Genomic DNA, 12,521 nt, shown 5'->3' on the forward strand with positions numbered 1-12,521 from the left:
TGAGAGCGCTGGACATAGGAAGAAAATGGTCACCACAGCAGATTCTCTCGGGGCGGCTGCCACGTGTGACACAGAAGCACAAGAAGTTCCAACTGTGTTTCCGAGAAAGGACCATGGTACTAGAGGGAGACTCCTCTCCCCTGATGAACTGGGGGAGCATGTGTGAAGGAGGGTATTGGACTGAGATTTGAATGTTAGAGGACTAGGGGGAGGAGGAGTGTTTTGGGAGTGTTCCATTGTGGATTGTTGTGTCTGTTTTTTTCTTTTTCCCTTATGTTTCTGTGTTGTAGATTATTCAAGTGTTGTGTTTTTCCCTCCATCCCCAGGTGGGAGCCTGCTTTGTTCTGTTTCCGGGTCACATCTCACAGTAACCATTTTGGAAATACACCTTTCATGGGGGCCCTGGCATTGTGCCAGGGTCAAACCATGACAGGCATAAAGGCGTCACCTCTTGTTCTTCAATGAAGTACTGCTCAAGTTCATTACTCAGAGCTCTAATTTGCATTCCCTTTAAAACCTGCTTAATTAGCTGCTATTCTTTGTTATTTTACCAAATGTCCCTTTTTTTTCTTGAGACTGTGTCTTTTTTTTTTAGACAAGTCTCAGTACTCCATTTCCAGCAAAAGGTGTCACAACAACTCTAACATGGAATCATGACACACCAAGTGCTGCAATGATGACAGTGACTGCCACAAATTCATTTCACAGCAGCCTCCAATTTGGGAGCCAATCCCACCAGGAAGAATTTTCTCCTTTCTGCCTCTCTCCTCCTGATCTTTCTATCAAGGAGATTCCTGATGGTTGGATATCAAACCCAGCACTGCCAGACATTCCTGTAACATTCCTGCCCTAGAATAGCCCAGGTTCCTCCCTGGCCAGCAAGCAGATAATCCAAGGCTGTGTAGTTCTGCAGAGCCTCATTTGTGTTGGTTGGAGCTCACAGTATGTGCTATTGGACATTTTCACTGCATCACTTATTATTTCTTGTAATAATTGATTTAGCTCTAATATAAATTGGGGGCAGCCATGCACAGCCAGGGGTTTCTGTTTCCCCAGTGGGCCATTGTTAAGGGCTTGGAGCACACCTGGGAGATGGGTTCTCCATGGGGACAGGTTCCCATCTCCTCATTTTGTCAACTGCTCTTTTAACAACCCCTTCACCTGTTCAATCAATCCTGCAGCTTGTGGATGGTCTAGCACATGAAAAACCCAGAAGTCTTAATGTCTTTATTTCTCACAGTAATAGAAAAAGCACTCTGCATCACAGTATCAGCAAACCCTATAAAAATACCCAATTTCATCCTGTCCTCCTTTATTCATTACACACAATATACAAAGTTTACCACTGACATTTGGGTCGTGGCCAGTCCTTTTCTGTAGGGTATTTAGTGTTACAGTGAGCAGCCAAAGCTAACAAATTACAGTTTTCAACATTATTTCACATTATCCATTTTTTATGGGAAGAGGAAAACAACTTGTGTTTTTGGGAAGACGAGGGTGAATTTTGTTAATGACACATTGGAAACAACACCAACAGAAGGAAAAACTGTTGTTGGAACACTCCCACATGAAGTGACAGAAAAAGGTTGGTGTCTTGAGCTCAGGTTTGTTTGTGTGATATAATAATATTAATATTAATAGTAAATAGTTTCACTTGCACAAATGAACCTGACCTCAAGATTTAAACTTTCCTCTGTCCCTCTATGTGGGAGCATTCCAAAACCAATTCTTCCTTCAGTTGGTGCTGTTTCCAATGTGCTGTTAACAAAATTAATCTTCGTCTTCCCAAACCCACAAGTTCTTTTCCTTTTTGCATATGCAATTTTTGGATGCATTTTAATACATCTGGCATTAAAAGACTTTTAAGTGCTTGCTCACTGCTCCAATCTCTTTTTAGGGCATGGTTTCTGTTTTACCAAGAAAAAAAAGGAAAAAGAAAAGAAAACCAGGAATTTCTGGCAGGACTGATTCCTCATATTTACATTTAACAAGTGACATTTTGCTCTGATCTGGCCAGACTCTGCCAGTTTTGTTTTACCAGTGGGCAGGGTCAGCACCAAAGACACAGACTCCAACTGAAGGAATCAGTGTCATTTACTGCAGCTCAAAGCAGCAAAGGATCACAAAAGGAGCAGCTCAGCAATGCACTCAGTCATCAGAACCAAAGATTGCCTGCAGTGATTAAGAAAGATCCAGCACCTGTTACCCTCAGCCTTTACCATCCCCCAGATCCACACAGCAGCTGGGGGAAGCTGTCCCAGCCAAGGGCTGCAGAGCCACTCCTGGACACTGGGAATTCCTGCAGCTGCCTCCAGCCACAGGTGAGGCTCCAAGCTCGCTGTGAGAGGGCCCAGCTCTGACAGTGCTGAATGAACAAACTGACAGCACTTCTAGTGTGGGAACATGTGGTTTCATCCTCCTCTTGGGTTCCTCCCAAAGCCTGGTCAGGGCTCAAGGAGGAACCAAGGGAGCTGACTTTGATCCTACAGCCCCAAACAAGGGCAGATGTCAGATTTCATGGCCCTGTCTGGCTTGCAAATACAAAAAGACCAATACATGTGTCACTGAGGAGTGGCTACATCCATCACAATGCTAATGACCATGCATATTTAATCAGTGAGCATATACAAAGATAACCTTTGGTTGGAAGGTTCATCCAGAGGTCACCTTTGGCTCAGGGCCTGCTGCTCAGGCCTCACTCAGGGCTGTTATCCAGGCCTTGGCACTTCAGGGACATGGTTTAGTGCTGGGCTTGACACTGCTGGGTGAACAGCTGTACTGGATGAGCTCAGAGGTCTTTTCCAACAGAAAGGATGCTGTGATTCCATTATTCTATCCGCTGCATTTAGCTAGGTCTATTTGAGCAGCATTACTTTGCTCTAAAAGTTCCCTCTTGCTCAGCTCCTGTGGCCTGTGGCGGCAGCTCCTTCAGCTCCTGGTGCTAAGCTGCTCATGCTGAACGAGACGACTCGGAGAGTTGAATACAGTCCATGCAATTCCTTCTGGGACACAGAGAGGGGAGGGTGTGGAAACAGGAGCATTGTTTGGTATGGCCTCCTCTCTGTCCTTCATGCCTTTCAGCGCTGTGAACCAGCCAAGAGCTTTCTCCAAGAGTGCAATGGAGCAGCTGTTCCTGTCCCAGGTCTGGCTCTCTCCAGTCTCTGACCTCGCCTGGTTTTGTCCCTCTTGCTGTGCCCTCTCTTCCCCCAGGGCTCAGTGGCTGCTGCCCAGGACTCTGGGACTGGCACAGATCCAGTGGTCGAGACTCTCCTTTCTTTGCCCTTGGAGCTGCCTGGGCACAGCAGCCTTTTCCATCTGGAAGCTCCCCATGGACTGGGAGTCCCCAGCTCCGTTCCTTGCACAACCTCCAGGAGCCCAGAGCTGCCATCTCAAGTCCCTGCTGGCACTGGGGGCTCCCAGGTGCCTCAGGCTGCTGTGACACTTCTGCACACAGGAGGGAAGAGTGGCAGGGGCTGTGCTGAAAGTCAGCTCCATGTGCTGCTGCTGCTGCTGTGGAGCCATTTGTCCAGCCGTGTCCCAGAGTCAGGGATCAGATCCAGGCCCTGCTGCTGCTCCCTTGGGATCAGCCCCAGTTTGGGTGTTGCTGTCAGGGCCAGCAGGAGCAGTGGCTGGAGCAGCAGGTGCTGACAGTGCCCCAAGCCCTGGGGCTGGAGGGGTCCCTGGGCTGGGCTGGGAGGGAGCTGCCCCTTGTTCTCCCTCTGCCCCAGGCAGAGCTGGGCTGGGCACAAGTGGGGCAGCACAGCCACCAGGGAGCCTGCGAGTCTCTTCCAGCCCTGGCTGCTCAGAGTTTGGGCCTTGGAGCCTCAGGTGGCCAAAGGCAGCTGCTCCTGGTGCCTCTGTGTGCCCCTGTGTTCAGCAGTGCTGCTCCATCAGTCTGTGCCCAGCAGTGGGGAAAAGCCTCAGCCCTGCAGGGCCAGGAGCTGCCGGGCTCTGCCTGAGCAGCTCAGCCAGCAGGAAGGGAGCTGCTCCAGACGGGAACCAGGAGCAAAGGGCTGCAGCGCCTCGTGCTGGGGCAGAGCCCAAATTCTGAGAGGGAATAACAGAGTTATTCATGTGCATTGGTGTGTCAGCACTGCAGGTGCTGTGCCTGCAAACACAAGGTTCAAGATCTGCAAAAGAATTCTGCAGCTCTTGACTGGATCAGGATGTCAGCAGTGCTGAACTCCAGCTCAGTCCAAATGAAACACTTCACACCTCTGCTCATATCTGCTAGATATTTTTCTTCAGGGTATCCATAGAAAAGGAAACAGAGGAGGAGCCTACATTTTCATTGTTTATCAGAAATATTTCTCATTTTGCTGTACATTCCTTTTGTAGGACGACTTCTCTGTTCAAAACACTGGACAAAAAAGGAAAGAAAAAAATATGAAAGATAAAACCAAAAATACAAATGTGTACTGAAAATCATCAGTAACTTTGGATTAAGAGGCAACTGATCTTTTCAAGAAGAGAAATCAGTTTCTCTGTAAATGTTCTGATGGCATGGATTCATCTTACTGACCTCAGCATCCCTTTTTAAAACATTCAGGGTTTTGTTTGCAATATTATGTTATTTTAAATTGTGATTGAATCAATAGGAAATTGAAAGATCTATTATGCATTTATGCATTACTGTGTCTTGAGTGTAAAAATATTGCAGTTTGAAATTTGGATTTAAAGTGTTGCAAATGAAAGTTATAAATCCCAATAGATTGTCTGACAGCAGCTTTTCCTAGAGGATGTGCAGCACTCTAAGGACTTCATCAGTGGGGTTGGGGGTACTTGGACCTTTGTCCTGTGCCACTCTGAGAATGTCATAGAATGGAACTTCACCTGCCACCAGCCCAGGTCACCCTCTGCCACCAAAGCTCCTTGGACCTTGTGTCCCCCAGGCAAGCACAAAGTGTTTGAGCTGCTCCCCCTTTTGCACAAACCCACAGAGAGCTGGGATTTTTCCAAGTCTCGTGGCTGCATTGGGCCAAATTCCTAGAGAAGCAGCAGCCCATCCCAATGAATATGGCGAGTTATGTGGATGGTTGTGAGCTCCACTTCCTACCTAGAAATCCTGAAACTGCTTCTGAATGCTGCTCCTTCAGCTCTTGGACGCCTTCTCCCACAGAGTAGGGAAAAAATCCCCTGGCCACCAGTTAAATGGTGAGTTATGCTAAAGTTACTGCACTGTGGGAAACCCCTATCCATCCATATCCTATTAATATATCCATACCTGGGGGTGTGCATGGTTTTGTCTTGTGTACAAAGGAAGGAGTGTGCAAGCAACATGACTGACACTTTCACTGTCCATGTTCATCCCATACCCATGGGTACAGAGACATTATGGAAACCCTGGCACAGACAGAGCCTTCTGTCCATGGATACAGAGACATCCAAGAGCCCCTGGCACACACAGAGCCTTCTGTCCATGGATACAGAGACATCCAAGAGCCCCTGGCACACACAGACCCTTCTGTCTCTGGAGGATGGAGCGTGGTGGGTGGGGGTGGTTGGTGGGCAGCGAGTCCTGGACAGCAGGCCAGACCCGGCTCCAGCCCTGCCAGGCCCTGCCAAGGCTCAGTGCCAGCTCCTCTGGAATGGGAAAGCCCTTCAGCATTGTCCCTGCCCAGAGGGGCAGTGCTGGCCTGGCAGCACAGGTTGTTTTCCCCTCAGGCTGCAGGAGATGAGAACACAACACTTGCCAGCACTGAGTGCGAAGCACAGCTGCGGGTGCTCTCCATGAACCTCAGCTCTGGGAGCACTGTCTGCCCCAAGCTCCAGGGGCTGCAGTGGGAGCCCGGCTGGGCTCTGCCCTGGGGCCATCCTGCAGGGACAGCTGGAAACAGGGAGCATTCAGCTGCCACAAACAGCCAAGCCAGGGCTGCAGGGCAGCTGCTCCAGCCCGGACTGCACTGCTGTGTGCTGTGCTCTGGGGCTGGGGCTCCCCACACAGGGGACTGGACTGGTGTGCCAGAGGAGACAGAGAAGCTTTAGCTTCAGCCTCACTGAGGTGGCTGCGTGGGCTGGGAAGAGTGGGGAGGTTCAAGGGGATTCACAGAGCTCATCCTGCGGCAAGGATGAAGAAAAGGGAGTGGGAACTCAGCAGTGAGGAGAGCTGAGGGCTGGAGAGTGGCTCTGAATGACAATAAAATCCCACTGGACCTCTGAGACATTGCTGCTCCTCAGCCACTGACAGCATGAGGCCCTAAGCCTGGGGCTCGGCCTTCCTTGTGGTCAGGGGCAACACGGAAGGCCAGCAAGTGATGGAGACTGCGATGGGCTGGGAATTCACTGGGGGAAAAAAGGGAGCAGTTGAGAAGTAAAAGGCAGGTGGGGGAGAGAACTGTTCAGAGAAGGGCTGAGCTACATCTTGAGCAAGCTGAAAAATGTCATTTGGAGTCATTCCAGATTGATTTGATTTCAGAAGGTATTGAACAATTTTAATTTTTGGGAGGTGTCATGTTTTCCCTTGGAGGTGTCCACGCTGCAAACTTGAGCTGCGCTGTCAAAATGCTCAAGCAAGTCTGTGCTGCAGGTGACACCATTTCTTCTTTGGCTGATTCCAGCCCGGTGCTGAGCTCCAGCAGAGCCCTGCCAGAGCCCAGAGCAGCCTCAGCATCTGCAGAGCCTGGCTGCAAGGAGAGAAAGCAGAAACTGCCCGTCAGCTGATGGCTCCTGTCCCCTTGTCCCAGCTGCCTGTGGTGCCCAGGCCGTGCTGGCTGTGCCCAGAGCTGTGCCCAGAGCTGCCCATCAGTGCTGCCTTTGGGAGCAGGGCAGGAGGGCAGGACATGTGCCCAGCCTGCAGCCAGCCATGGCACATCCACCTGCTCAGCAGCTGCCCAGAGCAGGATGCTCCTGTGCTCGCTGCCATCTCCCAAAAGCTCTGATCCCACCCAGCCAAGCAGACGGGCACCCACCTCACGCCATCCACGGCTGGAAGAAAAGCTGGTCCCAAACGATGTCCTCAGCCTGCTCCAAGGGCACGGCCCATCCACGCTGCAGCTGGTCCCAAGCACTTCCCAATCCAGACTGGACCACCTAGAATGCTTCCTCTAGAAAAAAACAAACAAATTGTTGAAAAGAGGTTAGAGACAAAAAGGGAAAAGAAGAAGAAAGGTCAAAACTCTTAGCTCTGTCAGGGCCTTGAGGAAGGCCCAACCCCTACATGCTAGGGAAAAATCCAGCCATGGGTGAGGGAGGTCCACACTTTCTCTCTTTCCCTCTGCACTGCCCCCCAAAATAACAGTGATCCCAAAGCAAACAAGGGCAGTGGAGCAGCCCAAGGCCTTCCTTGCCTGCACAGCAAAGCAGCCCCTGCACAGGTTCTGGAGTCCCACCTCTGCTCCCACCACGGGGTTTTGTTTGTGTTGGGCTGGCTGCCCCAGCCCCAGCCCGGGGCACGGTGGGTGCTGGGGGCTGTTGGCAGGGCCAGGAGCCCACTCCCATTTCGTACCCACCCCAGCCCATCCCACCAGCCCTGCCAAAAAAGCAGCTGGGCAGCTGACTGAAGATTTAATTCCATCTGCCCCAGCAAAGAGGGAACCTTTGCTTCCCAGCCAGGCTGGGCAATGCCCAAATCTGGGAGCATTTCCCCACGTGTGGACTCATCTGCAAACTCCCTGTGGAGTTTGGCTTTGAAGAAGGTGCCACAATCATAGTGCATCACCTTCAACTGCTGGTGGCCAGGTCCAGGGAGAGGTTGTCATCCTTGATGTCATCCTCGCTGTCTCCTGCAGCAGCAGCCCCACTCCTGGTACAGCTTCTCTGGGAGCTCCTTCTCCTTCCCTGGGGTGAGACCAGGCTGTCAGGGCTCTGCCCAGAGCCCCAGCTGTCAGGGAACCAGGACAAGCAAAACCTGCTTGGATGACAGCTGCCAGGGCTGGGCAGAGCAGCTCAGCTCCAGCACAAGGGCTGCGTGTTCCCATCCCATGACCCTGGTGCAGTGACACAGGCTGGGTTCCTTTGCTTCTCATTGCCAAGGCATGTGTGCAGCTGTAACTTACCAGGGCCCTGGATCAAAGTGTGCCTGTGGCTCTCTCCCTTCTTCTATGGCAGAGGAATATCCTGCATCCAAGGATGACAGAACACCTCTTCTAATGAGGGTCTGGCCAAGGAGTGCATGGATAAACACCACCCGATCAGATTTTGGCACTCTGGGGAGAGAAACCAGAAACCACCGGTCAGCTGGAGAAGGCTCCTGTCTGCTTTGCCCCACTATTCCCTGCCCAGGCCATGCTGGATGCGCTCAGAGCTGGGCCTGAACTTTCCCATCAATTCTTGGTTTTGGGGGAGAGCAGGACATGTGCCACCTCCTCAGCAGCTGCCAGAGCGGGATGCTCCCGAGCCCGCTGCTGTCTCCCAGCACTGGTATTGCACCCATGCCCAGAGAAGAGGATCCACCTGGAGAGAGCCGTTGTGGCAGCGAGAGCTGGCCCCAGCTGAAGTTCCAGCCCCTCCTGAAAGGCATCTTCCCACAGACCATCTGGTGCAGCAGGATGCCCAGGGACCAGATGGTAGCTGGCTTGCCATGGTACCAGCCAAAGCGGGTCCATTCCGGGGGGCTGTGTGATGGTGTTCCTGTGGAATACAGATGGAGTTCATCAGGGGGATGCTGCTGCTCCCAGAGCCTGGCCCCAGCATCCCTGGGCGGGCGGGGGCTGCATCAGTGGCACACAGGGTGACCACTGTCCTCTCACCAGCATCTGGGACTGGTGTACAAACTTGGGATTGCAAAAGAAGCCACTGGTGTGGGAAGGGGACAGTGGAAGCCCTGGCTAGGCCTGACCAAGACATGCAAAGGAAATACCCACTGCGTGCTGGGGAAAAACCATGCCCTCATTCTCCCTGTCTGCATTGCCCTAAACATATTATAAAGGCAAGACAAACAGGGCAAGTGGAGCAGTCCATGCCCTTCCTCTTGCCTGCACGCAAACCGGCTGGGACACAGGTTCCTGCCTCCCTCTCTGCTACCCCCACCCACGGCTGTTTTTGTCAGGCTGGCTGTCCCAGCCCAGCCCCAGTCCTGGGCACAGTGGTGGGCAAAGCCTGCCAGCAGGGCTGGAAGATGGCTCCCCACCCAGCCCTGCTCTAAAGCAACTCAGCTGCAGATTCAGTCCCCTGAGTGGCAGCAAAAGGGAAAATCCCCGCTGCCACAGCCAGCTTGGGCTGAGAGATGTTGGGCCATGAGATGCCAGGAGCGGGAGCACAGCCCTGTGTAGGCTCACCTGCAAAGTGAGTGTAGGCTGTGTCTTGCAGGTAGGTGCCACAGCCAAAGTCGATCAGCTTTGCCTGCCCGGTGGCCAGGTCAACCAGGATGTTCTCTGGTTTGATATCCCTGTGGAGGACCCCGCAGCTGGTGCAGTGCCGCACGGCCTCCAGCACCTGGCGGAACAGCGGCCGCGCCACCTCCTCGGACAGGAACCCCCGTGCTTGAATGAAATGCAGGAGGTCCTGAGACTGCTCTGGCCGCTCCAGCACCATGACAATGTCGCTGGGGAGCTCAAGCCACTCCAGCAGCTGGATGACACCGGGGAAGCCAGTGGACACCTTGTCCTGCAGCACAACCTCCAGGGGAGCGCTGGTGCCGTCCGGCTGCGGGAGGAGCACGATGCCGTCAGTGGGGCCGATGCCGGGCCAGGGCTGGCCCTCAGCCAGCCCGGGATGGTCTGCGCCCTGCGCTGGCCCCACGCCCGCTCCCCCTCGAGACGTCCTGGCGGCTTCCACCCTGCCGGGGCTCGGCTCATCCCCGCCCGGCACGGCCCGGCTTCTCCCGCTGTCCCGGCTCACTCACCAGCTCGCTCCAGTGCCGGATGCGATTCCGTGGCACCCTTTTGATGGCGACCTGCAAGCCAAGGGGAGCAGCGGGCTGAGCTCAATGCCCGCCCTGCAGAGCCCCATCCTCCTCCTCCTCCTCCTGCGCCCCCTCCTCCTCCGCCCGCCGCCGGCCCCGCCGCTCACCGGGGCGCCGTCCGAGAGCCGCGTCCCCGACCAGACGCTGCCGAATCCGCCGCGCCCCAGCAGGGAACCCAGGCGGTACCGCTGCTGCAGGGCCTCCTGCGCCTTCCCTGCGGGCGGGACGCGGCTGTCAGCGCTCGGCCCGGGGCCAGCAACGGCCCCCGAGCGCCCCTCACCCGCCCCGGCCCGGCCATCCCCCGGCGTTCGCTCTTTGGAGCGCGACACGGGAGGCTCGGGGCCGGCGGCTGCGCTGCCGAGCGGCGGAGCTCGGGCCGGGCAAGCCGCAGTGGAGGCGGCGGGAGAGGCAACGCCGCCTGTGTCCTCCGCGGGCCCCGGGAGGAGCCGGGGCCGGGGCCGGGGCCGGGGCCGGGACTGGACCCTGCGTCGGGGCCGGGGCCGGGGCCGGGCTCGGGCCAGGCGGAGCCAAAAGCCGGCGATGCCGCCCCAGCCCCAGGCACAGATCCCCGCCCAGCAGCGCCAGCGCCAGCACGGCCAGAGCCGGGCTGAGGCCAGGCGGCGGCGGGACGGCCGGGGGCGGGCACGGGGCAGCCCCGCCCGGGGCCGGGGGCGGGCCGGGGGCATGGCCCGGCCGGGCACGGGGAGAGGGAGGCGGGGAGAGGCGGGGAGACCGGGAAAGGGAGAGCGGGAGAGGTACGGGGCAGCGGGAGAGGGAGAGGAGAAGAGACTCTCAAGTTTCTTCTGTCGCTGCTGCTGCCGCTGCAGCTGCCGCCGCCGCTGCCGCTGCTGCAACTGAAGCTCCGGGGCCGTTTGTCCCCGTGTCCGTTTGTCCGTTGCCCGCTCGCCCCCGCCCGAACCCCACGTTCCCCGAGGGCAGCCCCTGAGCCTCTGCAAACACGGGAACTTTGCCGAGTTCAGCCAAGAGCCAGAGTCTGGACTCCTGCACAGTGGCTCAGGAATCCCCTCGGTCACTGCTGTGCATTGTCCCTGCTGAGGGTCAAACACTCCCAGAGCGCATTCCCTGAATGCAGAATTTGTACCTGACCCAAGCACTGCACTTACCTCTCCAGCATTGATTTCCAAGAAAAACAGGGGAAGCCAAACTGTGTGTAGGTCATGGTATCTTAAAATGTCTAAAACTTGCCAACTCATGGATCTTAGAAGTGAGATCTGTTTGGAATTAATGGGATGGACAACTAGTGCAAGATGGAAAAGGGGAGCATAAAAATAAATCGAGAAAAACATCTTGAATTGTTTCAATTTTCATTTAATTTCTTAAAAGCTCTTTCAGTTTTTCCAGAATCTTCTCCTCAGTACTGTTTGCTTTTTCCAAGAACCTTTCCTGGAAATGAGGTACAGCTTCTGTCACAAGGTGTGCCACCAACTGCAGCTTTTCTTGGCTTTCCACACTGTGTGTGCAGCACAACTCTTGCAGCAAAGCAGGAGAAATATTTGAAGAATTTGACAGCTTGTTCTTTTCTTTTCCTTGTGGGCTGGGCAGTTGTGCCATTGGTAAGGTTTTCATTGTTACTCTTCTACCCTAAGCAAACATGACAGGCTACCAAGAACTCTTAGGGAATGCAAGCCTGACTGAATGCAGAGAAACAAACTCTAGAGCCTGCAGCCAGAAGTGGAGAGCTGTGTGATAATCATTCCAACACCCCCAAGGACATCTTGAAAATTATCTAGAAGATGAAAATGGGCTGACAGGGAGTTTGTTTCTGTCTTCAGTCCAGATTCTTCTACATCTGAAAACAATTCCACAGTCTCCATCTAAATCAAGAGTACAATCAGTTCATGAAAAGCACCAGAACAAACTGTACCTCTGAGGAGATGACTGAAAGAATCTGAGAAGGGAAAATGCAGGAGAAATGCATTTCTCAGCACTGCAGTACTTGCCTACCTGAAACCCTCCTCCATTTCCTCTGCATGCCTGGATCTGGCAGTGTCAGTTCTGTATTCGGTGGTGCCTCCAGCCCTGAATCCCCTCATCTACAGCCTGAGGAACCAGGAGCTCAAGGCTGCAGTGAGGAGACTGATGACTGGACATCTTAGGAAGCATTAATCTGATTCCAATTTCGGCAAATCACTTGTAATAAAAATCATCTTTTATAGCTCTTTTGGTTTGGTTCTTTGATTTCCCTGTCGTTTTCCTTTTTAAATATTCTTCCTAAAGCTAGACGATTGTTTCTGCCATCTCTGACTTTGTTTCTCTCCACCTTCCCTGTGGCCACAGACTGTGACAATGAGGGGCTGCAGTCTCAAAGGTTTTAAAGGAACTAAAGGATCTCCCAGCAAAGTTTTCTGCAGAGATCCCTCTATTCTTGCCTTCTCTGGAGCTGCAGCAGCAATGTCAGTGTGCAGAGCTAGGGCAGATCAGTGCTGGCCCAGCAGCTGTGCCCAGCAGCAGCAGCAGCAGCACTTGGTGTTGCCAGTGCTGCTGCCGTGGCCCTGCCCCGCTGCCCTGGTGGCCCTGGTGTTGCTGCAGGGCCTGAGTGCTCTCAGGGCCGGGCACAGTCCTGGGGGTGGCAGTGCCGGGGCTGCAGCAGGGACAGGCCATGGGCACTGCTGGGGCAGCGCTGACGCCTCAGGCCAGGCCCTGGGGGCTCCAGGCTCCT

At 54.3% G+C, this 12,521-nt stretch overlaps 1 protein-coding gene across 1 annotated transcript; it reads right to left on the bottom strand.

Moving 5' to 3' along the window:
- Nucleotides 1-6,919: 6,919 nt before the first annotated feature.
- Nucleotides 6,920-10,139, bottom strand: LOC135292713 (serine/threonine-protein kinase pim-1-like). The gene is made up of 8 exons (XM_064406818.1): nucleotides 10,122-10,139; nucleotides 9,949-10,050; nucleotides 9,782-9,832; nucleotides 9,216-9,582; nucleotides 8,392-8,568; nucleotides 7,995-8,144; nucleotides 7,658-7,776; nucleotides 6,920-7,043 (listed from the first exon to the last, which is right to left on the bottom strand). Exons 1-6 carry the CDS (start codon nucleotides 10,137-10,139, stop codon nucleotides 8,038-8,040), a joined length of 822 nt encoding a protein of 273 aa, XP_064262888.1. The 3' UTR covers nucleotides 6,920-7,043; nucleotides 7,658-7,776; nucleotides 7,995-8,037.
- Nucleotides 10,140-12,521: the final 2,382 nt, after the last annotated feature.

This window comes from Passer domesticus, unplaced genomic scaffold, assembly GCF_036417665.1.
Source record: "Passer domesticus isolate bPasDom1 unplaced genomic scaffold, bPasDom1.hap1 HAP1_SCAFFOLD_44, whole genome shotgun sequence".
In the NCBI taxonomy this organism is placed as follows: domain Eukaryota; kingdom Metazoa; phylum Chordata; class Aves; order Passeriformes; family Passeridae; genus Passer; species Passer domesticus.

Bases quoted from the DNA above. Each gene is read 5' to 3' on its own strand.
- LOC135292713 (XM_064406818.1), bottom strand. The intron at 9,833-9,948 runs GTGAGCGGCGGG...CTTGGCTTGCAG, and splicing joins GGCTCTCGGACGGCGCCCCG to GTCGCCATCAAAAGGGTGCC. The intron at 8,145-8,391 runs GTGGATCCTCTT...TTCTCTCCCCAG, and splicing joins GCCACAACGGCTCTCTCCAG to AGTGCCAAAATCTGATCGGG.